The 24,950-nt window shown below is 36.4% G+C and overlaps 2 protein-coding genes and 1 long non-coding RNA gene across 4 annotated transcripts; 2 read left to right on the top strand and 1 right to left on the bottom strand.

The window, feature by feature from the left end:
- Positions 1-131: 131 nt before the first annotated feature.
- On the bottom strand, positions 132-773 carry LOC127811886 (uncharacterized). Its single transcript, XR_008025797.1, has 2 exons — positions 677-773; positions 132-561 (listed from the first exon to the last, which is right to left on the bottom strand). It is a non-coding gene; the product is annotated as an uncharacterized LOC127811886 (long non-coding RNA).
- A 6,776-nt stretch (positions 774-7,549) lies between these two features.
- Positions 7,550-15,291, top strand: LOC127812130 (beta-glucosidase-like SFR2, chloroplastic). 2 transcript variants are annotated; one of them, XM_052352458.1, is made up of 10 exons: positions 7,550-7,984; positions 9,941-10,292; positions 10,480-10,618; positions 10,833-10,999; positions 12,532-12,753; positions 13,327-13,495; positions 13,580-13,813; positions 13,916-14,065; positions 14,168-14,284; positions 14,872-15,021. In XM_052352458.1, the coding sequence occupies exons 1-9, from the start codon at positions 7,804-7,806 to the stop codon at positions 14,273-14,275; spliced, it is 1,722 nt and encodes a 573-aa protein (XP_052208418.1). In that variant the 5' UTR covers positions 7,550-7,803; the 3' UTR covers positions 14,276-14,284; positions 14,872-15,021. The 2 variants fall into 2 exon arrangements, with proteins under 2 accessions (XP_052208418.1, XP_052208417.1); XM_052352457.1 differs by having other exon boundaries at positions 7,552-7,984; positions 14,155-14,284; positions 14,872-15,291.
- A 3,002-nt stretch (positions 15,292-18,293) lies between these two features.
- On the top strand, positions 18,294-24,471 carry LOC127811214 (protein AGENET DOMAIN (AGD)-CONTAINING P1). The gene is made up of 4 exons (XM_052350921.1): positions 18,294-18,801; positions 22,468-22,950; positions 23,301-23,786; positions 24,089-24,471. Exons 1-3 carry the CDS (start codon positions 18,382-18,384, stop codon positions 23,781-23,783), a joined length of 1,386 nt encoding a protein of 461 aa, XP_052206881.1. The 5' UTR covers positions 18,294-18,381; the 3' UTR covers positions 23,784-23,786; positions 24,089-24,471.
- The last annotated feature ends 479 nt before the right edge of the window (positions 24,472-24,950 follow it).

Here is a 24,950-nt window from a genome sequence, read left to right on the forward strand (position 1 = left end):
ATACAATTCCGTACTATTGATTGATTTACAAGCATGAATTGCTCCAAAAACTTCTCTATATAACATTACAAATTACAGCCACAAGAAAAGAGAGAATCACAAGACAATTGATTTTAGCTACGAGGCTAGGCTTGATCCGTTCTCTTTCAAAACCCTAACTTCAAGAAGCGATTTATTCCTGTAAATACAATTTAACTCCGAGAGGCTCTCAAGCTCAGGAGGGATAGACAAGGGAGACGGAGAAGGACGAGGATTCAACCTTATATCGGAAACAACTAATATAAGGTTTTTCACAGAAGAAAAAGCGAAGAAAAACGTTGCAGAACGAGGTCTTACAAGATCAAGAAAAGGTCTTACAAGGTCAAGAACAGTAATTAAAAACGAAAGGAAAAGGAAATGAGAAGGATAAGAAATTAATTAACGCAAGCTCAGGTAGGATAGCACCGAAATAAGACGAACGCGCCGCCGTCAAGGCGGAGGCGCCACCGCCAAACTGATGAAGGATCGCCGCAGGCTCCGTACGTCCTGCGGCCGGCCATGGTTTCGGAGCGTTAAGGAGACCTGCAAATGCAGTGATATTAATTGCAGAGCTGAGAGGAATATTGGCTGGATTAATTTGCATTGAAGTTCGAAAGGCTCCGAAAAGGAAAGGTGAGATTAGGGTTTGATTTCATACCGTGGGGAAATTTCTGCCCTGCCTTCTTCGATTAGGAAAGGTGTGGAAGCTTTTCTCTCTCCCCCATGAGAATGAGAGAGAGAGAGAGAGAGAGAGAATGGAGGGAGAGAAGCTGCTGGCTCGGCTTTTATAAGAAGAGGATTGGCCCAATGGACTTGACAGTGACTAGTCCTAGGCCCAAAACGAATGTAAACCAAAGTAGACAATGTGTTTAAAGTGTTGTATCATTGAGACAAATGTGAAATGTTACTCACACACCCTTTCTAAATATTTTATTATTATTATTATTTTCTTTTTCATTGATGTTGTCATTTCATTATTATAAGAGCTACTTGTTGGTTAAAAATAAAATTCTTAAAGCTTTTAACATATAAAATTAACCCCAATAATAGTGATTAATGAAAACACGAGTGAGTGTAGCAAACACAATACCATATTGGAGAAAGAAACATTTTTATTAAGTGGAGGTTTTTAAAATCCTTTCTTTAAAAGTCACCACTAACTGTCCATCTACATATTATAAGTGCTAAGGCTATGACTCATATTATATGAATGCAAATTAAAAAATATAACAGTATTTATACGAAAATAAGCTTAGGAGTAGTGGCATAAATATTTGGTCAGATATAAAAAATCATGAATCTAAATCTTGGTCAAATAATAAGTTGTTATTTTTTAATGAAATATTCAAATATTATTATTAATTTTTTTAAAAAAATGACAAGAGTTTCAAATAAAAGAATAACAAATAAAGTGTTTGGTTAGTAATATAGAATAGATAATATAAGCTAGGCGTCTTACAATGGAGGGTGAGATGGCTTATAATTTATGGCTCTGATCGAATTTTATAACATTTTAATTTCAAAACTATAAATGTTTTTAAAATTATAACATTCTAAATTGAAGAGGGTAGGGCAGAGCAGAGCAGAGCAGGTGGCCTTGGGAGTTGGGGTGGTGTGGTGGCCGGTGGCCAGTGGCTTTTGATCTCTATACTCTATAGTTGTAATATATAATTTTTTCGAAGACATCAATGATTGCCTCACACTAGATGAAGAGGTGATCCATCCATCTGGGCTTGCCTTTGCCTAGCTTCGGAAGTAGACAAGACAACGTGATGTGACTTTACTAGTCCTTTCCTGTCTGTCTTCGCTTTCTGGGGGTTCGTCTTAATAATACACTCACTCTATCTCTGTCCTTCGTATACTCATATTTTATATTCAATATATTTTATTTTATATTTCACATACTAAACATTCAAATTGCAAAGAGTATTTGTTTTATTATTAAACAAATTAAGTATTTTTACTCTTTTTTAAACTCAAAACTATCAGTTGTTAGCTTCAGAATTGTGGTTCTTGGGGGAATTGGGCCGACCCAAATTCCCAGCCGGATCGAGTTTAGATAATTGTTCAACTTCATTTAATCTTGTCATAGGATGTTGGGCTGGCCCATCTCTATCCACCAAAAAGGCAAAAAAAAAATAATTTTATAATTTTTGGCTTAAAAAGTTAATAAGAAATAAATTACAAAACAGTGGTTACTAAATAAATTTTTAAAAATATTAAAAAAGTTGATTTCACATGTAGCATATTTGACTAATTTAATTGCATAAACATTATCAACAAATATCTTTACAGGACTATATATATACCTTAAAGTGAATTTGACTAAACAAATTTCACAACCAAACTGCATAAGATGCAATAGTAGTTGCAACAACATACTTTGCTTCACAAGTTGAAAGTGCAACTATTGATTGCTTCTTCAAGGTTCAACTGATCACTGTAGAACCCAATTTGAATGCATATCTTGCAATACTCTTCCTCTCATCAGGATCTCCACTCCAATTGCTGTCTAAATCACCAAGAAGCTCACGATTTTTTGTTGATGTATACCATAAACCATGGTTCGAAGTTCCTTTGATTTAGTGTATAATTCTCTTAGCCACATTATAGTGAGGTTATCTTGTAGTTTCCATGAATCTGTTAATTAATCTAATTTCATACGAAATATTAGACATGGTGTAAGATAAATAGGTGAGACTTCCAACAATGCTCTTAAAAAGAGTTGAATCAACTAATGTATCATCACCACCTTTGACTAATCTCATTTCGACTTCTACAAGTGATTGAATTAGATTGCAATCAAACATCTTGAACTTTTTCAAAATTTTAATGGCTTATCTCTTTTGACACATAAAAAAAATACTTTGAACTTTGAATAACTTCCATGCTAAAAAAATAGGAGATTAATCCCAAATCAGTTATCTAAAATTCTTTCATGACCTGTTTGAAATTTTCGATCATCTAAAGATTATTTCTAGAAAAAATTAGATCACCAACTCATAAGCAAATTATTAACACATCATCCTTCTTCACATTTAAGGCATGCTCACTTGGACACTTCTGCAAGCCATTAGATTGAAAAAAGTTATCTATATGCTTGTTCCAAACTCGAGAGGCTTGTTTGAGTCCATACAAGGCCTCTTGTAGTTGATAGATTTTGTTTTTCATTTATTTCTTTAAGAAACCAAGCTCGATATACACTACTCCCTTTAAAGATCCTTGTAAAAATATTGTCTTTACATCTATTTGAGAAATCATTCAATGATGTTGTGTGGCAAGAGCAATCATTAAATATTTTCTAGCAATTGGAGAAAATAGCTCCTGGTGGTCAAAATTCCAAACTTTTGTTCATATATCCTTAAGCCATCAATCTAACTTTGTATTTGTAACTTCCATTTGATTTGATTTTTGTCTTGAAGACTCATTTTACATCAATAATTGCCCTTTTTTTTATGGAATATAAGACAACACCCAATTGTTGTTCTTCTCAATTACGTTTCTCTCTTCTTCCATGGATCTCTCCCCTACCATTTGATCTTAAGATCTTGATTAGATTACCACTTTATGTCTCTACAAAAGCTTTATGTTTCTTGGAAAACAATACAAAAACTATTTTTCAGATAACACCAGTTGTAATGCATCAAAACCTTTGGAATTTGTGCATTCATATATGTTTAAGGCCTCATGAATATTCCATGAATTGGTGGAAGTTGGTATTTTCAGACTTTATTGATGATTTTAATATAAATACATGGGTTTCCTTTCAAAATTAGAAATTAGAAGTGTTCTTTGTTTTCAAGAAATATAAAGCCTTTGTGGAGAAACAAAGTGACCATCTAATCAAGATCTTGAGATGAGATGGTGGAGGTGAGTTATAATTCCATTGAATTTATTGACTTTTATGATAAACATAATATTAAGAATGAAGTCACCTCTTGTTATGCACCACAACCTAACGGAGTTGTTGAAAGAAGAAATATAGGACAATCATGGGCATGACCAGAAGCATGTTGAAAACCAAAGGTATTTCAAACAACTTTTCATGTTCTGTCTACATGTTGAACAGATTCCCTACCAAGAACATGCAATATATCACTCTTAAAGAGGATTAGAGTAGAAGTAAGCCAAGTGTCAAGCATCTTAAAGTGTTTGACTCAATTACATATGGAGAGACCAGAACGAAGCTTGATGATAGAGGTGAGAAAATTATATTTGTCGGGTACATAAGGAAAATTTTGGAGGATACAAGCTATACAATCACATCACAAACACGATGATGTTAGCAAAGATGTATGCTTTGATGAAGGAGATACATGGAACTAGACTGTGAAAAATTAACTAAATGCATATTAGACAATGGTCTTTGATGCATCCTCAGAAAATTCAATACCTGAAGATATAATTCAACCATTAATCACTCAAAACCAGGCAAGGCCTAGAAAAGATGAACACCTATCAACTCAGTTACAAGACTGAGATAATCTAATATGATGCTGATTGACACTTCATACATCATGTCACGTTTGTAGATTGTGATCTTATAAGATTTGAGGATGCAATTGAGTTTACAGGTGTTTTTCTCAATTGCTTTCTCCAAAGCTTTCATTCCGATCTTTCATTGAGGCATTGCTTATATGCCTTTAATGATCCTAATATTTCATTGATTGACAAATATCGTTAGATTCCTCAATAGCAATAATGATGGCATCAAACTTGAGAGTCAATGTTCGCAAGGTTTTGCCCACCAAAGTGGAGTCTTCCTGATTATGAATTTTGGGGCCGATCACCACGTGTCACTTCTGCGAATGGATCTTAGGAATCGGATCTCGGACTTAGCGATGTCGGACCTCGGTGATAGGACCTGCAAGACAACGGAGTAGCGGGGCTAGGGTCCCCCGGGGTGGACTCCAACGCTCAAATTAGTAGAGTAAATGCAAATAGTAATAACTGTGAGAGCTGCAGAGCTTGGTCATACCTAGTGAGAACTCTTGTCTTTTTATATGCAGACCCATTATGGTGTACCCGAGATAAACCTGTGATGAGTAGGGGCACGACTCCCCAGAATCTCAGTCAAGTTGGAACGGGTCTTGTGGCCCGGCCCAGATTTTTTGGCCTCCGCTCCGGATTGTAGATTTACCACGTGTCAGTCTCTCAAGCGATCCACGTGACGAGTAAGACTATTGGCACGTAGGGGTATTTTGGTAATTTTAGGTGATGCCACATCACTTGCCCCCACTCTTTGAGCCGAGCTGAGAATTTTGCTAGGTTGAGGAGTAACTTAATTTCTGAGGTTATTTGATCGTAAATTCTCTCTAAGACGCATAAGGGTGTTTTAAACATGAGATTAATGCTTAACAACCTCATTTATTACCTTGAAATTACAAGGGGTCTTTGGTTGGAGGGAAACATTCGTTGTTTTGAATTTTTAAGAGGTGTTTGGTTGGGGTGTTTCCTACAGACGACGCCATATGTTGACACATATTTTTGTAACACCCCGCATCGAGCGATAGGAAGGTCCGGGACAACTTACCCTAATGGGCCTATGCAAACTTTCCAGGGGGGTCACCCATCCCTGGATTACCCCAGGTCAAGCATGCTTAACTTAGGAGTTCTCTGCCTACATTCAATCCAAAAGGTATCCAGCTGGTGTTGTTTCCTTTCTTACTTATTCTCGATATATACTACCATTCTCTGGACTCTTGGGATGTTACACACATCGTGTCATCATCGTGGGGCCCATAGCTGCAGGTTAGCTCTCAGCTATCGCCATTCGACGACCAGGAGGCCCACCGCACTTATGAGCCCCTCAGTAGTTGCCCTCTGGGCAATCGATATGGGACATACCCGGTGCATCCACACCATCCCCCCCGGCAGGTATGGTGGGGCTCTATCGACCTCTCTCTTATCCGGGGTTGTAGGGACCGTTATGGGGTTTCTCACAGACAGCGCCATATGTTGACACACATTTTTGTAACACCCCGCATCGAGCGATAGGAATGTCCAGGACAACTTACCTTAATGAGTCTACGCGAACTTCCAGGGGGGTCACCCATCCCTAGATTACCCCAAGTTAAACGTGCTTGATCTGGGGTAATCCAGAGATGGGTGATCCCTTTGAAAAATTTGCGTAGGCCCATTAGGGTAATTTGTCCCGAACTTTCATATCGCTCGATACGAAATGTTACAAAAATGTGTGCCAACAGTTCCAATTTTTTCTCCATTACTCATCTAATTTTCCAAAAGTTAGACTCGGGAGATGTACTTTGCTATAGTTTTTGTGGACTCCAATTGTAGTAACTCAAATTTTCTTCTAAGAGTCTGAAGTATTGATTTTTTGTACTCGCTCAACACCTTTGAATGATTTTTCAAGAATATTCCATGTTTCTTTGGTTGTGGTGGCACCTAAAATTTTCTCAAATAGAATGTCATTAATTAATAATACGATCCTTTTTTTGACTTCATTATTTACTCGATTTTTAGACTCAATTAGATTTTTTCTAAGGGTTAATACACTATTTTCTATTGAACTCATGATTTTTTGGTACTAAAAAAGCACGTTCTTCATTTACCCAAAAAGAACAAAGAAACTAGATTAATATATTCAGGAGTTGGTGGTAGACTTTTGCTTGTATTACAAGTCACACGTGTTACATCTTTAACTATAGTAAAGGCAAAAATTTTCTTCAATCAACATGATGAGTTAGTAGCAATTAATTTCGAGCCTATGATCTTTTTCTCTATGATACGTCAATATTGATTTTTGGAGGATCATTCACGTAGCTCTGATATCACTTTGTTGGAATAATATATAAATGAATACAAAAAATCATAATATTAACTTGAATGACTTGTAGCCCATTTATAGATTGATTACAACAAAATAAATTAAATTCCAATATAAGATAAACCCTATTAAAAATGAAGATAAAAGTTACTAATGATAGGCATAACTAAGCCAAATAAATAGATCTAATCAACTAAGATAATAAAATAATACCATTTTGTTTAATTTGGACCCCAATAAATAATAATTTGGAATGTAATTCCTTGAAAAATGTTCACATATTAAAATAATAATATAAATAATAATAATTAAATATAAAAAATATTACTCTCAAATTATAACCATAGTTTAAAAAATCTCAAAGGCCAGTAATTTGGGTCGTCTTTTATTATTTGGATTTGGGTAATGGGCCTAAAATGGAAAGTGGGCTAGAGGTATTTAGGATATGTAACTACATTTAAGATATAAATAATACCCCATCTATCCTCAATTCCAACTATTTAGGAAATTCTCAACCAAAGTATCATTTGAATAGGAATACTAGAACAGGAATGGGATACCCTAATTTTTATAATATTTATTTTAACCTCTTCGAATAGATAATTGAGACCTGATCCCCGGGGAAGAAGGAAGAAAATTGAGAGACTGTAATGGGAAAATCTTATCCAAACATTGATTGGGGGCGGGCCCTATTGCGTGCAGCACACTCCTTCCGTTAACTGTCGTCTCTCTCTCTCTCTCTCTCTCTCTCTCACACACACACACATCAAAGAAGCCCACCGCTTCGTTTTCCGTCACACTGGCTATAACAACTGATGAGAAAATATCATTGCTTCCAAGTCAACTTTCATCTGTTCGTGTTCGTTCTGGGAAGGAAGATGAAAGACAATACTGCCAAGAAAATAAGTCCAATAACTTCTTGATTGTTTGTTTGTTATAATTTTTCTCCTACTTTCCCGGGGTCCAAACACTGCCTCTCTATCTTCGCACCCTCTGCAATGGCGATTGTGGCACTGTTTGTGGCAGCCACCAAGCTCGCCGGAATCCTGATCACCGTCACCGTCGCCTCCAATGCCCTCTCATTCTCTCGGTACCGCCGCAAGAACCTCCGCCCCTTCCGCTCTCCCATCGACGAGTCCTCCGACACTCTCGCCGTCTTCAACCTCAATCCCTCTTCCGGTACTCACTTTGCTATTCAAAATGCCCTAATTTACACATTCGCTTCTGCTGCGAGTATATCACTATTTTGAAGGGGAACAAAGCTCGGGATTTGTAAAAAAGTAGATGGTACATGAGAATAATGGGCAGAATGAATGTATTAACTGTTTTCAAGTGCCTGTGCTTGCTATTCCATATTAGTATTCATGTTATTCTTTTTATTGAAGAAGATGATCCTTTCAATGCTAGGATGAGAAGTATTGAGGTTTCGCTGTGCCTGTTTTGTCCTGTTCAGCTTTGAGGACTGTAAAATCCAAGTACTGGATGATTGGAGTCAATGTTGTTCCAGTTCAATTTTGTTGAATTTGATAGAGACGTCTCTGGCTTCCCTGAACTCGACTAATTTGTCCAAGCTTGAGTTTCCTTATGTGTTGATTGACATACTGTCTATCTAATTCAACTTGGGTTCCATGTGACCTCATCAAACTCAAATTCTAATTCCCTTTTGGTAGGCTTTTAGTTGTCATTTTCTTTTTTGGTATGTAAGAATAATATAAAAGAAAAAAGAAAATACAGAACATGGTCCTAAGACCCATGCTAGGGCATACCTCGAGTATAAAACAAGAAGAACAAGAATAACTTAGGTACCAGAACAAGAATACCAAAAAACAACAAAAAGGCATTTTCACTATTTTCGTTCCATTTTCAATTTTTTCCCCTCTCCCACCACTCACCAGTGACTCCCTGAGATAAGTTCCAGGGAGTATTTGCAACTCCCAGAGCAGATCTGGAGTTGGCATCTAGTTTTGACAATTAATGCCCTACCTGCATGTTGAGTCACAATTCGAGGAAGTTGAGAGAGGAGGAGGGAATTCCTGACTTCGAAGATGAGGATCTCTAGCAAGAAGTGGTGAATGAGGTATATGGAAATTGCAAATTTGTTGATTTCCAAGAAATCACGGCAATGTGGCTGCTTCCAACACTTCAGCTGATTCTAATGTTCTGAGGGAAACTCGGTTCAGTTGGAACAAGCTTTGGAAGCAGGGAATGAGCTTACAAAGATGCTCGAGGTTGGAAAGTTTCTATAGAAGAAAAGTATTATCTCTGGGATTCACCAGCGGTTGTGTCAGCGACTTGTTCATGGTTGTGGCAATGACTTGCCGGCAACCTCCGACATCTCCTATGCTTGCTGGCGAAGATAGTTGTGGGGGAGAAAATAAAAAACAATATATTAAATACAAAATTGAAAATAAAATAAAGTCGTCAAACCAATGTCAGTTTTTGATTTTTAAGAGAACCAAAATTGGACACAGAAAACTGAAAGCTTTGTCAAACAACCCCTAATATTACTCTATATTGAATTTGCTTCTGTAACATATCGTAACATGCTCATTACTAGAAATGTCCTATCAACAGATGTATAGAGGAATATTCTCTTAGGATAAACATCTTAAAGTTGTCCCATCTAAATACAGGTATTAAAGTATGCCAACTTGAGTTGTTTGACAGCCCATCTTGGTTGTTGAATACTCAAACTGGAAACCTCAGGCTCATTGTCTCTGATAATTGAGCTTCAACAAACTGTCTTTGTGCATAAAAAGAAGCTTCTTACAAGTATTTCAGTTTGCCTAGAGATCTTATAGGTATTGCACTCTTTTTGTAGGCTTATTGATAATTAATTTTGAGAAGCCTATATGTTAAGTTTCTGTTGGGAACTGAAAAGGCATGAATTTAAATTATTGGAATTTGAAACAGAGTCCAACAAACTTGGACATCTTCTGACGATTTTTTCATCAACCAAATCCTGAAAGTTGTTCTAACATGCTATGAAAATTTATATTACTTTTCTGCTTTTCATATGGTGACGGTTGAGAATGATTTGTTTGCTTGTTTGTGGTCTAACAGTTATTATTGTTGACAATTTAATAACTGTCACATTATATCAATTAAAAAAACTGTCATGTAAATTAAATGCAGATGGCGAAAAAGAGTTCTTCTTTGGTTTAGCAACTGCACCAGCACATGTTGAGGACAGGCTTCATGATGCTTGGCTCCAGTTTGCAGAAGACAACCCCTGTGACAATTCAGAGCCACACCATAACCCGCAACCAGCAGATGCAGTTATGGGTTCTGCTGCTGGTGATGGCGGGTCTCAGGTAGCTTCTTTACCCCTGACAGAAGGTAAAATGATGGTGAAAAGAAAGAAGCCTGCTAAGATAGCCATGGAGGCAATGATCAGAGGATTCCAGAAGCTTATAGAAGAGGAAGAGCCTTCACCACCTGAAGAATGTCATCATAAGGTAGCTGCCTGGCACAATGTTGCACACCCGTAAGCCCCTGCTCTTGGCTGAGGCATTTGAAAATTTACAAGCTGAAGTCCAAAATCCTTATCTTCCTGATTTTTCTGTCCACCATCACATCTTTGAATTTAAACTTACTTTTTGAGAATCAGACTTTTTTCTCAGCTGCCTTATTGTTGACTTTGGATGAATTAAATTGCCTTGATTCACTTTCAGGGAGGAGAGGCTAAAGTTCTGGTCTGATCCTGATTCCGAACTGAAACTGGCTATAGGCACTGGTGTTCGTGTCTTTCGAATGGGAATAGATTGGACAAGGATCATGCCTGAGGAGCCAGTCAATGGGATTAAAGAAACTGTATGCCTCATGCTGAGTAGTGTATCTGTGTCTTTCTCTGTGCTTTTAGTTTGTTTCACTGCCATTTGATGACAAATGGAAGCACTAAAAATGAAAATGGAGTTTACATTATTTATCGTAAGGGCTTCCACTACTTCTAAATTTGCATTAGAGTTGAAGAATTGGTTGTGCAGATGAAGTTGCCCAAATTCAGTTTCTTAATGTCCTCTTTTAGGTCAATTATGCGGCAATGGAACGGTATCGATGGATTATCAATAGGGTTCGGTCATATGGTTTGAAGGTGATGCTGACCCTGTTCCATCATTCACTGCCGCCTTGGGCTGGAGAGTATGGAGGATGGAAAATTGAGAAAACTGTTGGTTATTTCATGGATTTTACAAGGTTAGGCTTCAGTTTGGTGGTGGGTTTACCCATAGTTTTTACATGGAAGACTGCTGTTGCATTCAGATTACAATTAAATTTTTTCATCTTGTGTGGCGTTCTGCTGCATTCCTGATTTGCTGCTCTTGCTAGAAGTGCTACACATTTTTGAGTGCCTGTATTTGGTGAACTTTTCCCTTGTTCTTTTTCTTGCCACAGTTGATAGAACTTAAAAATGTTATTGTCATATGCACATCTGTTATATATTTTTGCAACATGATGACAAACAGAAGGAGCAGCTGATTATGCACTTTTTGTTTTTGTGAAAACTTCACACTAGCTTTAGTCTGTGGACCAAGTTTATTTTCATGTTTCTATTGTACTGTTTTTGTTGCAGTGATTTATATAAACATGCGATCCTTTTCAATTGCATTGTTTGTTTTATAACATACTTAATTTTATTTCAACATTTTTATTTAACCTTCAAATTTTGCTTGCTTCTCTGCAGAAGTCATGATCCATAAATAGAATTAACAGAGTGATTCAAGTGAACGATCAAATTAATTGCTTGGTACAAAGAATTAATGATTTCCTTGAAGCAATGAATTAATGATTTTAACTGTAAGTTCTTAACTAAAGTATCAGAAATGTATCTTGCATTTATATTTATTGGTTGTTAGAGTTGAGAAATCATGTTAATTTCCTTATATGTTGATAAATAGCCATTGCAGAAAAAGAGCCTTGGGGGGGGGGGGGGGGGGGGGGTGTTGGTTTAAAGGCTTCTGCAAGTGCATTATAATTAATTATTATCGATAATGCTTGTGTCAAATGTAGTATTTCTACTACTGTACCAATCCATGTTTGAATAGATGAAGAAAATAAGTGGCTAATTGACCCACCCTTCTCAAATTTTAAATTTTCTCTATAAAGTGAATTTAATACCCAAGAATTAATATTTTCACTGATTTCCCAACAACATTCTAAAAGAAGAAAAGCTGAGTAGATTGAAATAGAGAAAAAGAGAAATAGAATAAGTGAGCCCTTATATTGCAACAACAGTGGTAGTGGCTTACCTTAACACATAATACATTAGACTAATAATGTACTTGGGTTAACTATTGAAGAACAGAAGAAGACAAATCGTTGGCTCCTAATACTCATGGAATTTACCTACATTTCACTTGAAATAAATTAACTTAAAAGAGTTATATTTGCATTAATTACTAAGCAATTTTCATAAAAAAAAGACTATGTTTACATAGATATGTGATAATAAATATCTCGCATCACATATAAGCAGTTGGTTTGAACACTGATATACACAAATTAAATAAATATAGTGAGAAACAAAAACACAAAGTCCAAGTAGAAGTAATTTTCTTTGGAATGAAAAGTACTGATATGACCATAGACAGGAATGAGTGCAAGCTAGAATTCCTGCAGTTGACCCCATTTAGTGGGATTAAGGTTTCCTATGTGGCTGTAATGAAAAGTATTTTACCAGAAACTGAGAATAACTTGAAAGGAGTCCCTGGTCTTCTTTTATTTTGCAGGATTGTTGTGGACAGTGTATCAGATATTGTGGACTATTGGGTAACATTTAATGAGCCTCATGTCTTTTGTATGCTTACCTACTGTGCTGGAGCTTGGCCTGGTGGCAATCCTGATATGCTCGAGGTTGCTACTTCTGCTCTACCTACTGGCGTTTTCCATCAAGCTATGCACTGGATGGCGATTGCTCACTCAGAGGCTTATGACTATATCCATGAAAAAAGGTTGTTCTTATGGCCATACATTGTGTCTTTGCAATATGTAATGAAACAAAAGTTATGCTGGATCATCAATACTTATCATAGATTCAAACATCGTTTCTGGGAGAAATAATGAATAAATGTTCATATGCTCTTCTATGTATCAGTATGCTTGATATATAAAATAAAAATAAGTACTACTACTCCACTAAGCGGCCTTCACTTTACTTAGAGATGTCCTTCTTTGCGCATCCACCTTTTTTATCACCTAGTTCAGTGAAGTTATGTTGAAAAAGACAGTTTCTAACTGCAAAAAAAAAAAAAGATGGTTTGAGTTGTGAGATTATTTAAAAATTTTGTATATTCTTTGCCACTCTTCAAGAAAATAGTATGGTCTGAATTATCAGTCAATCATGAGATACCATTTATCCTGGGGAACCTTCTAGATCAAAAAGTCAGTATGAATCATCGGCATTTACTAGTATATGTGTACTTAAATTGAAACTTTCAGTGCTTATTATAATACTTATCTCCTCCACACACTTCTGGATTATTGACAATAATTGAAATTTGTCGACTTATTTGATTTTCCTGCAGCGGACTATCAAATTCAATTGTTGGAGTAGCACACCATGTCTCTTTTATGCGGCCATATGGTCTCTTTGATGTTCCTGCTGTCTCACTGGCTAACTCCTTGACTCTCTTCCCATATCTGGATAGTATTTCTGACAAGATGGATTTCATTGGAATAAATTATTATGGGCAGGTGCTACACTTCTCTAATTAAAAACCATTGTTGCTTTCATTTTCAACTAAGTAATTAATATCCATTTTTGTCCCAATTGGTCAGGAAGTGGTGTCTGGTGCTGGATTGAAGCTAGTAGAGACTGATGAGTACAGTGAATCAGGACGTGGTGTATATCCGGATGGCTTGTACCGCATGCTGCTTCAGTTTCATGAAAGATACAAACATCTAAATGTGCCTTTTATCATCACTGAAAATGGAGTTTCAGATGAGACAGATTTGATCAGAAGACCATACTTGTTGGAACATTTACTTGCAATTTATGCTGCCATGATCAGGGTCTAACTCCCAACTTTTACTTATCTAATATTGTGGAAAAGTATTCATTTATTTTGAAGCTAAGTTTTTTAACTTTTAGATCTGCTCATGCTTATTTTACAGGGTGTACCCGTGCTTGGCTACCTGTTTTGGACTATTTCTGATAATTGGGAGTGGGCTGATGGCTATGGTCCCAAGTTTGGACTTGTAGCAGTTGATCGTGCCAATAATCTTGCACGGGTACCTCGTCCTTCTTACTATCTGTTTTCCAAGGTAATAACATTCTACATGGCTGTGTTTCTCTATCATTTACATTCACATTTGTTGTTCATGCTGCGATACGTTTGCATCTTAAATTTTAGGTGGCAACCACAGGTAAGGTCACACGTCAGGACCGGGAACATGCATGGAATGAACTCCACAGAGCCACTAAGGACAGAAAAACAAGACCATTTTATAGAGCAGTTAATAAACATGGTTTAATGTATGCAGGTAAGACATGCAGTCAAGACTTTTTTTTTCTCCACTGTAGAATGTAACTTTCTTTCCTTTATTGATGCTACCATATAAATTTATTTCGTGATCATTGAATCTAGCCCTATTGAAGGGGCCACTCCTTAATTGTCATGTTGTTTAAGCAGACTCATGTTAGACCTTTTGTGAAGAATGTGCTTCAAAGTGAAGTGCGCCTGCCTTTTGAACTAAGTAGATCATTTTGGGATTACTAAAAACATAAAACACATTCTCATTCTAAGCATGGATCTATCTCTTGCTTACAAAGGCTATAATAACAACAGATTTATTTATTTGTTTGTTTTTTGTTTATTCTTCTATAGTCTGCCAATTAACAGAATACTAATACACTTCATTTGTTGGTTGCTGAATTTTCATTTTTAACGGGCTTTTCATTGCTGAATATACCTTGCTTCTGTAAATGATATATGCAAAAACTAGTTCTTCTGTAAATGCCATAAAGTCTTCTATCGATGTGCTGTGCAGTGGTTATTTTCCCTGTTGCATGGCCCATCCTTTCAATCAAGTACATTATGGGTTTCTCATTTTCCTTTTTCCTCCCACAGGAGGCCTTGATGAACCTATATTGCGACCTTACATTGACCGAGATTGGCGGTTTGGACACTATGAAATGGAAGGTCTGCAGGACCCCTTGAGCCGGTTGTCGCGTTACATCCTCCAACCTTTCTCTCGCAAGAGCAGAGAACGCCCTCAAACAGATGACTCCGAATTGATTCTTCAACCCCTTGAATTAAGTGTCTGATTGATTCTTCGGCAGTTACTACTTCATGGTTTTCTAGACCATTCCTTGATGAATCTTGGCTTAATCCGCTTCTGCCTTGGGGTTGCAAAAATCTCAACTTTGATTCGTTTGAAATCCATTATCCCATGTGTAAAATACATGTACTTATGTCTTTTATCTGGAAATGGAATTGATGGCTTTAGTATGAATGGATGATTGCTTGTATTTGATCTTTATCTTTTAATGATGGTTAGAGTTCCTTGAGTTTGGCTAGAAAAAGGCAAGTACTCAAACTTGTACACATTCTCAGATTAGCTGATTTACAGATCATAGGAGCAAACCCCTCAAATATCCATGGCATTCTTTGATTTTAAAAGTTAAATCAACGAGATATACAATATCATCATCTTTTATAATAAAAGATGTCATTACTTTTTATAGAGATAATAATAACACTAATAAAATACGTAGAAAACCAAGCTTTGTACCTTTTGATTAGGGCTGGGACTCTACTTCCAATGGAGTAGCCTTCCCCAGGATAGCTTGGGAAAAATGTCACGCAGCTTTCTAGCTGCCCATCACACTTAACAAACAATAATAATTATCTTTAATTATACTAATTTATTATATTATAATTAGAATAAAATAACTATTTGCACTTGTTTTTTTCCCCTTATTTTTAAATCATATGATTTAAAGTAACGTTTAAGTAGCTATTTATTTATTTCAAAAGTAACATTCAACTTAAAAATAATGTTTCAATTACATTATAATTATGATTAAAAAAACCTATCTATCTCTGAGTTGTCATAAATATTATTATAAATGAATTATTATAGCGTATTTTGTGTTTCAACATTAAAATACTTCTATTTGTTGATAAAATATTTCAAAATACTATACATTTATTAGTGTTTAATGTTAAAAATAAAATGTAAGCAAATATTCGTTGTCCTGCAGGAGGAGACAATGAAGATTGACGATGATTGTAAACTCTTGTAGCATATTTGGAATTTTGATAGAAGAAAACATAAATACTTTAGACATAAAAAATGACAAAGAATTTCTTATTGTTAAAAAAATTGAGTGAAAAGTCTATTATACTCTAAAAAAATTGAGTGAAGAATCTATTGTACTCTAAAAATTTATCTTGCCCATTCCTTGCCCTTTCATCTCTATCACTCCATAACTTTACTCCGTGTGTACGTATTTAGTTGACGAATGACTTGGAATCTTTTCAATGAAAGTTGAACTTTATCAATGACGAAGTTCTACAACCCTAGGACAATGAGGTTGCAAAATCCAATCACTAACATGATCAAAAATTAGTCATTGATGATAGAAAAATTGATTGGAACTAAGAGAAAAGTTGATGGTATAGAAAGAATTCGAAAAATCAAGATGAAGAGAAATTACAAATGGGGTAAATAAAAACAAAGATAGAGAAATCGATGGTCAAATAGCTAGATCTAAGGGACATGGTAGTCATTGATGGTGGTTATATAGTCACGATATATGATGAATTGAGAAAACTAGAGAAATGTCAAGTTTGATGGTGACTTATGGCAGCATTAATGGTGGACGGTGATGGCTAGTTGGAGACATAATGAATCGTGTCAAAGCGACGGTAAAAGAGGAAAAAAATATAGATGGGGCGATGATAGTAGAGAAAAAAAAATGATGAAAGTGACAGTTGCGATGATCTTACAAAACTCTCTCTCTCTCTTAGAAACTAAAGTGATGTTGAGTTTCAAACACTAGAACTCTAACAATCAAAGAGTTCTAATAATTAGAACTTTCATGCAATTTATGGAGTTTTAGAGATTGGTCGAGAAAGTGACTAAAAGAAAGAGAGAGAAACTTTATCGCCTGTCATCCCCATTAAAAACGACTTTTGGTAAAACTAAAGAAGAAAGAGAGAGAATAGAATAGGAAATAAAAGGATTATATTTTTAACATTTCATAAAATTTAACAACTATTTAATTACATTAGGAATGGAAGAAATACATAATTAATAAAATCAATTGAGATCTTTGCCAGTTATCAAATGTCAAGTGTATATATAACTTTTTATCAAATGTTAAGGGTGTTGTGTGTAATATTAATGTATCCCGAAAATAATTATCAACTAATATTTAGTTAACTTCCGAAAATAATTATCAACTAATATTTAGTTAACTTTATATTTGTTAATTTGTTTAATGAAAGTAGAATAAAAATTTTGAAAATTTCACTACTTTACTAAATTGACTTTAAATCAATGTTGGAAACCCTCAATTATGCAGAATGAGTCTCATAAATATAGTTTAACACTGCTTGTTCATGTTGCATGCAAGAATTGTCTGCAAATATTGTTGTGAAGTGTGAACAATGATTTGTTGCGAGCCATTAGTGACAATAATACTAACTTCTCACTTTTAAGAAAATAAGTGTGTTTAAGATAACATAATCATGCCCGATAAACTCTTAATATGGTGAGTTTGACCATTTATGGTCCATAACATTAGAAATTGAGATCTGTAATATCTGTTTGAAGCTAATTCCCATTATCTTGTCAGCGTAAAGACTACTTGATCGACTTTTAATCATGAGTTTGTTAACTAAGTTCGTTAAGTTAACTCATACTTTCCTTCTCTTGTCCATAACTAGTAATTACAAGAAAATTAAAAAAAAAACTTATTAACATCACTCAACCGACTATTATAACGGTTATTGTTCGTTGAATCTAACTTTCTATTAATTAACTATCAACCGCCATCATTGTCGTTGATTCACCACCGACGATGTTATTGCATGAAAATTTATCGTTATTAAAAAAACAAAATATTAATTTATCTAAAAATCAGCCTCGATTTGGTATGGATTTAAGTTAAAGGATGCTCCACTTGAACCCAACATTTGCCATGAAAGCCAACACACGGCAAACACGTGCACACGTGTGTACAAGTAAGAGAGATGAACGCTGCATGGGACAATAAACTCATTGTGTCAGCTGGAGAGAGAGAGGTAGAGAGGTATTTTGAATTATTTTAAAAAAGAAATCATTTTAACATTGAGAAGTGTGGTGAAGTTGAATTTGTATCCGTTTTTGGACGTCCAAAATGTCCAAAATGTCCTTGGAGCAATAGCAATAGGACGAGCCTATCGTTTCTTCTTCGAGGGTTTAAATAAAAATAAAAATATTTTTATCAGTGTCCTTATTTATTCCTGCCTCGGACATTGGACCCCCATGCCGCCATGCGATCACTCCCTCAGTACGTCTCTCTCTACCGGGTAAGGGTGTGATCTTTGATTCTGTTGCTGTCTCTGCCATTTTTGCGACCCGCTGTAATCATGTCCGATTTCCGACACTTCTCCAAATGGGACGCCGTTGAAATCATCCATGATTCTTCCATCTACTTCCCCGCCACTGTCATCCGCTCGCCGGCCAAGACCAGAACCCACCTCTACGTCGAGTACCAAACCCTAGCCGCCTGCAAGAACCGGCCCGACCGGCTCAAGGAGTTCGTCGAAGTCGGAAGCGTGAGGCCTGCGCCGCGTCCGGAACCTAACAGGACCTTCGTTCTCAGCGACGCCGTCGACGCTTATCGCGAATATGGCTGGCGGAGAGGCACCGTTGTGGGTATCTTAGTGAACGCCAAGTACTTGGTGTTGTTCGAGGGTTCGGAGCAGCAGGTTCAATTCGACCACAGCGATTTGCGGCTTCATCGAGAATGGAACAGTGGGGTTTGGAACCCGCCGTTCGAAGAACCGGTAACCCCGTACTTCTAGTTTTCCTGTTTCGTGCGTAGAATTTAAATGTCTGTCTGTTCATTTTATGTGTCCTTGTGGTTTGTTTATCTATACTTGGGACTTGTGTGGGTGTGTGTGTGGGGGGGGGGGGGGGGGGGGGGGGGGGTGTATGGAAAATGTGACGAACATCAATTCACTTGCTTTGACTACAAACGGGAAAGGGCAAAGGAGAAAGGAGGTTAAAGATCAACAAAAGAGTTCGAGACGAGGAAAGAAGATGGCTATCTCAGGATTGTTAGAGAGTAACTTGATTCATATCTAGCTAATGCAATACATATATATTCACATTCTTTTTGGGCTGATACACTATCTAGTGATTTAATTCATGTATGACCCCATATTTTGGTTAATGCATATGTGGTCTTTCTAATCAGTGACACGTGAATTTAGACAAAGTATTGTATTTATGATAAGTACATATATTAGGGCTGTATAGTTGGTCAATGGAAAGGGATCATGCATTCAGTTATTTGCAAGGTGTGGACTTGAACCCAAAAAATATATTTCCTTTACTCTCCTTCCCTCTCTTGGTTAGGAGTGTGTGGGGAGTAGCCAACTTGTCATCCAACAAAGGGGTATCGGAGTAATTAGTTTGGAGATGAAATGTCAAATAGATCTCTCGAACAAGTTTTGACTCCCATTAAGTAGAACTATGAGAATTGGTATACTTAAATAAGGGCATTCGTTGGAGCTTATGATATTTGGTATAAAAGATTTGATTATATAAACATTTTGGCTTGTGAGAGCTGCTCGCTGCTCCTCTTTCTCTATTATTATGCTTGATTTTTCTTGCAAAAAGAAAGGTTGGTATAAGCTTTAGAAACCATTTTTGTGTGGAAGAAGATATCCTTCTAGTGCGCGAATTTTGCTAGAGTGACGGGCATGCACTTCTTCATTTAAAGAGAACAGAAGCAGAAACAGAGGGAGAAAACTGAGGTTAAGCACTGAAAATTGGAAAGAATAGCAAGCATAGAACGTAAGAAATCCTTTTTTGAAGGCCCTATTGCCATTGTTGACATTACACTTATTACATGCATGTGCATTGTGTGCATTTTTGGACTTGCCTAAAGATTGATTTGGCTCACTGCTCACCTTGGGAAGGATGTGAACTTGATGACCATATACTACTCATTTCAAGGGGAGAAGGGTGTGAACTTGAGGATGAGGGGGAGTGGAATGTGTTGCATGCCTAGTTGGAGTACTTCAGGGGACTCTAGTTGTCGACATCCAAAGGTGACACTGGGTTGACTTGAGAGAGAGGGGCTCATGGAGATTGAGAATATATTCTCGGTTGTTTGATGCAGTGTAGTCAGTGGCAAATTCCTTGCTTTTCTAGGCGTTCAAGCCCGTCAAGGCTCTATGGAAGTGCCTCGTGTACCTCTAGGCAACGCGACTTCAATTAGGCGAGTGTCTCAAATGAGGTGACAATCTTTGAAAGCGCTCGCTTAGGTGGGAAAAAAAAAAAAGGGTAAAGAAGAATTTTCCCTAAAAACTAAAATAGGCATGCAAAGGGGCACTTATAAGATGAAAACAAACAAGGAAAGTAGAAACGAAATGGGAAAGAAAGGAGATCACCGTTGAGTTGTTGCTATTGTTCACGCAATCACCATAAGTTGCCTCTCTCTCTCTCTCTCTCTCTCTCTGGTTAAGACTTGTGGGAGTAGCTCTCTTGACATCCAACAATTTGTTTCCCTTTCCCATTTGTGTAAAGTTCTAGGCACACATGTTGGATTTTTATTTATTTTTTCTGTTTCTGTTTCTTGTTTTGTTTGGTTGGTCAATTACATGTTTTTGCACTCAGTTACTTGACCAGTAAAAGAGAAACTTTCTTTTTTCTTTGATACAGGTTTCTTCTGGCAGAGGTTTACTAAGTATATTTTGTGCTTAGGGAATCTACTTATCATAACCATAATCATATCAGAAAACAACTTCCTAGTTATGTTAGCCTTTTCCTGACAACTTAACCCAAAACCTTGATTTATCAATTTCTCTTTTACGTTTGGTGAAAAGGAAAATGAGGTTCCTGAAATTTGAATTTGGTATTTGGACCTTTCTAAAGAGTGTCTACAGCCTGGTTGTTGATAAGTACACTGTTGCTCCCATGTTTCTCATTTTTTGTCCTTCATAATAGAAGTCATAAAATAATATGTTCTTTCAACATGACAACTAAATTTGAAAAAACAGAAGAAAAATCAAAAAGAAAGTAAATAGAATTATTTGAGTAGGATGATTTTCCTGTGAGACGATTAGATTTTCTTGGTAGGATCATTTTGCATATCCTGGAGTCTTTTTGGATGACTGACCATCCTTAAATCCATAATCTTATGCAAAGAAAGGATAAAATTTAGGGAGGCTTTCATAAAATTTTTTAACATGGAAGAGGTGCAAAAGGTTTAGTTGTTGGGGCTACGAGGTAGTTCCATTTTTTCTTATTATGAGCTGGTATTTATTTAAGTTATTAGATTCTTCTGCCCTCCTGATATATATATATATATATATAGATATATTTATATATGTTCATTTGAAGTTCCAGACTCTATTTTTTATTTAAAAAAAATTATATGTTCACTTCCTTGTAGATGTCAAGATGATCTTAGTATTTTTCTCTATTCCCTAGTATATACTGCCTGTCCACATTATCTGAGGGAGTAGAACAAATTCTGAATTCTTCATAGAGAGACCATAATCCAAATCAAGATCAAGTTTCTTATGATGTGCATGACAGCACGCTTGTTTTGGTTAATATTTGGTGTAACACATTTTTAAAGCTATATGCAGCATATTTGACCTTTGAAGCTATGGCATCCCTATATGTTTCAACATAACCCTTATCTCCCCTGTTATTTGGTTTGTATGAACATTCTATATTCCCATCTATGGGATATTGAAATGTAGAGAAAATTGTCTGAGTTGGAAAGGAGACCCAGAGAGCTTAGATCAAGGATCAAATGATCAAGTGTACTGGAAGAAAATCAGGGGCAAATTTCAGCTAGAGAATGAGGATGGAGATAAGGAGCAATAAACAGGGTAAAGAGTGGCCAGTTCTTGGTAGAATTCCAGACGTTGAGGACAGATGAGGGAACTGAACTCCTTCAAGAAAATGTAGATGCTTCTTACATAAGACCTTGTCCCCCTGAAATTCCACAGATTGACCATTTTATTCAGTTTCAAGAAGTTGATACTTGGTATAATGGTGGATGGTGGGTGGGCCATATATTCAAAGTTCTTGATGACTACAAGTACGTAGTCCAATTCACGAGGACAAGGAAATGACATGATCATTCTAAATTGAGGCCCCATCAAGACTGGATTGATGGAAAATGGCTACCTGCTTCTTGGGTATGACTTCTGTGTCTTAAACCGTTGTTTTCTTTCTTTTGTTTCTTTTTTGTTCTCTCTCTCTTCTTCGAAGGTCTGTCTATGATTGTCAGTGCTCAAATGTCTTCCTTCATTAATGTAATTGCCCCTATAATATACAGTAGGAAACATGTTCATCTACCTAAAATAAATTCCATGGGGACTTTTCCGAGATTCAAGTTAGTTTGTGTTGAGTGATATGTTGCAATTTGAATGTATTTGCTTAGTTTGCTTTCATATGTAGTCTTCATTTGGGAATTTGAATTGCAGAGGTCCGAGTTGGTGTTGAAGCCAGGAGAGTCAAACTTGAAATTCAAGATCAAGTGTGCTAAAAAAAATGTAGAACCAATGTTCAAGAAGGGGACAGTGGTGGAGGTCAAAAGTATTGAAGATGGTTACCATGGTTCTTGGTACGCTGCAGTCATTGTTGACTCAATAGGGAAGAACCAGTTCTTGGTTCAGTACCAGACACTGATGACAGAGGATGAAACTGAATTCCTTAAAGAGAAGGCAGATGCTTTGGATATTAGACCATTCCCTCCCATTATGCAAAGGACTGACCGTTTCAAACTTTCTGAGAAAGTTGATGCTTGGTATAACGATGGTTGGTGGGTCGGTCTCATTTCCGAAGTTCTTGACGGTGCAAAGTATGCAGTCTACTTCTGGAGCACAAATGAGGAATTAGAATTTGAACATTTTAATCTGAGGCCTCATCAAGATTGGATGCATGGAAAATGGTTTGCTGACTTCATGGTATCATTTCTTGTGCTTTCCCTCTTCCAGAATTTTCTTGTAGTAGATCTGTGTAATTTACGTGGTCCAATTCATCATAGACATTACCATAACAACAACATATCAAGCTTTAGTCTCACCATGTGTGGCCAGTTCAATAAATTCTAACTCACCAGACATTTTTATCTATAGCCTTATAACATCCATAGAAATTACCATATGGAAAAGAATCTCCTTATTTCACCTAGGAGGCTTCCCAAATAAATACAGCCGGCCCTCATATTATTTCTTATTCCAACAGCTGAAAAGGGTCTAACATTTTCATTTGTTTGCTTTTGTCATTTTCTAATATTTAAATGTTGGCAATGCAGTCGAAGTCATCTGAGTCGCCTCCGAAACCCATGCCAGGAAGGTTCAAGGGGCAAAATGGTTTAAAAATAGCAGAGAAAAATTACTTTTCTGTGGGAATGAAGGTTGAAGTTAGAAGTGAGGAAAAAGGTTTCATAGGCTCCTGGTACCCGGCAGTCATCGCCGGGCCTAAAAATTTTAGTAAATATATGGTGCAGTACAAGACACTGAAAAACGAAGATAGGATGGAACCACTTAAAGAAGAGGCTGATGCTGCATGCATCAGGCCTTGCCCTCCTCTAATTCAACGGAGTCTTCGCTTTGAACCACTTGACAAAGTTGATGCCTGGTATAAGGATGCATGGTGGGTTGGTGGAGTCTGCAAAGTTTATGACGGCTCAAACTATATAGTCTATCTCAGGGGCACTAACCAGGTGTTGGAGTTTGAACATTCTGACTTGAGGCCTCATCAAGATTGGATTGATCGAAATTGGGTTACTCTTTGAAAGGTATGTCATCCATAAATGGGTTTTATAATCTTGTAGCAAAACCCAGAGATTTAAGAGTTACCTTTATTGTTCCAAGTGTTGCTACTGGTTTTCCATTTATTTTTACTTTTCTTGAGACATTTAATATTTTTGAGTACCTTTTTGTCTGGGGGTAGATTATCCTTGAAAATTAAATATTGCCAAATATTCCTCAGCATAATGCTATCATGGATGATAATGTTTCTTATGCTACAGTGATCAAACCCCCTATCATCTGTATTTTTATTTGCAGAAACTAATATTTGGTTTGGGTTCTTCTGCAGGGTGGGAACTCGTAATTGTTGGTATAAAGTATATGAATGGTTGCTTTTATGGCAGCTGGCAACCATTTTGTGGAGATTTCAATGAAGGGTGGGAAGTCATAATTGTTGATATAAAGTACATGAGCTTGCAACCATTTTGTTGAGATTGCAGTCGTCAAACATGGATGATGAATCGCTGGCAACTTTCTGATCCATATATAAATATATATGAACTGGGTACATGAAGTTTTTGACCCTGGCTTAAACATCTGTTAAGAAGCCTCTCTATAATGATCTGCTGGAACTCCGAAGACTCTTGTAATGAAGAAGATGCATTTATCTGGTTTTGTATAGCTGAGCAACAGTAATCTATGTTAGGTACTCCTGGTTTAAGCTTGCTTGTAAGGTGCAGCAGTAGCTTGGCTGCTGGAAAGCTTCTTTAACCTTGTTTTCTGATATCATCAAATTCAGGATGTCTTTGGATGAATTACTTTCAAATATTTATTTATTTCTTAAATTGACTTAAAATACTCTATTTTCAAAACCACATAAAATATTTCAATTATAAAAGGTGATATTTTGTGAATGACAAGGTTGCTGCTTTTTAATTCAAGGGTTATGAATTCGAGTTCGAGATGCCCTTCAATTGTATTGAGGACACTCTTCTTTTTTTAATTCAACCAAGTGTTCCTATTAACTACAAAATCTCCAATTTTCAAAGTGCATCTTGGAAAATGATTTTTAGTTTTTATTTTAAATTTTTATAAAATCTATTTGGGATTATTTATCATATTAATAAAATATAACTTTCTCAAGTTTATATATTTTAAATATAACTGCTATTATTTTCGGTTGCATAATTAAATATAATCAATTAATTTCA

Source organism: Diospyros lotus, chromosome 10 (genome assembly GCF_014633365.1).
Source record: "Diospyros lotus cultivar Yz01 chromosome 10, ASM1463336v1, whole genome shotgun sequence".
NCBI lineage: Eukaryota > Viridiplantae > Streptophyta > Magnoliopsida > Ericales > Ebenaceae > Diospyros > Diospyros lotus.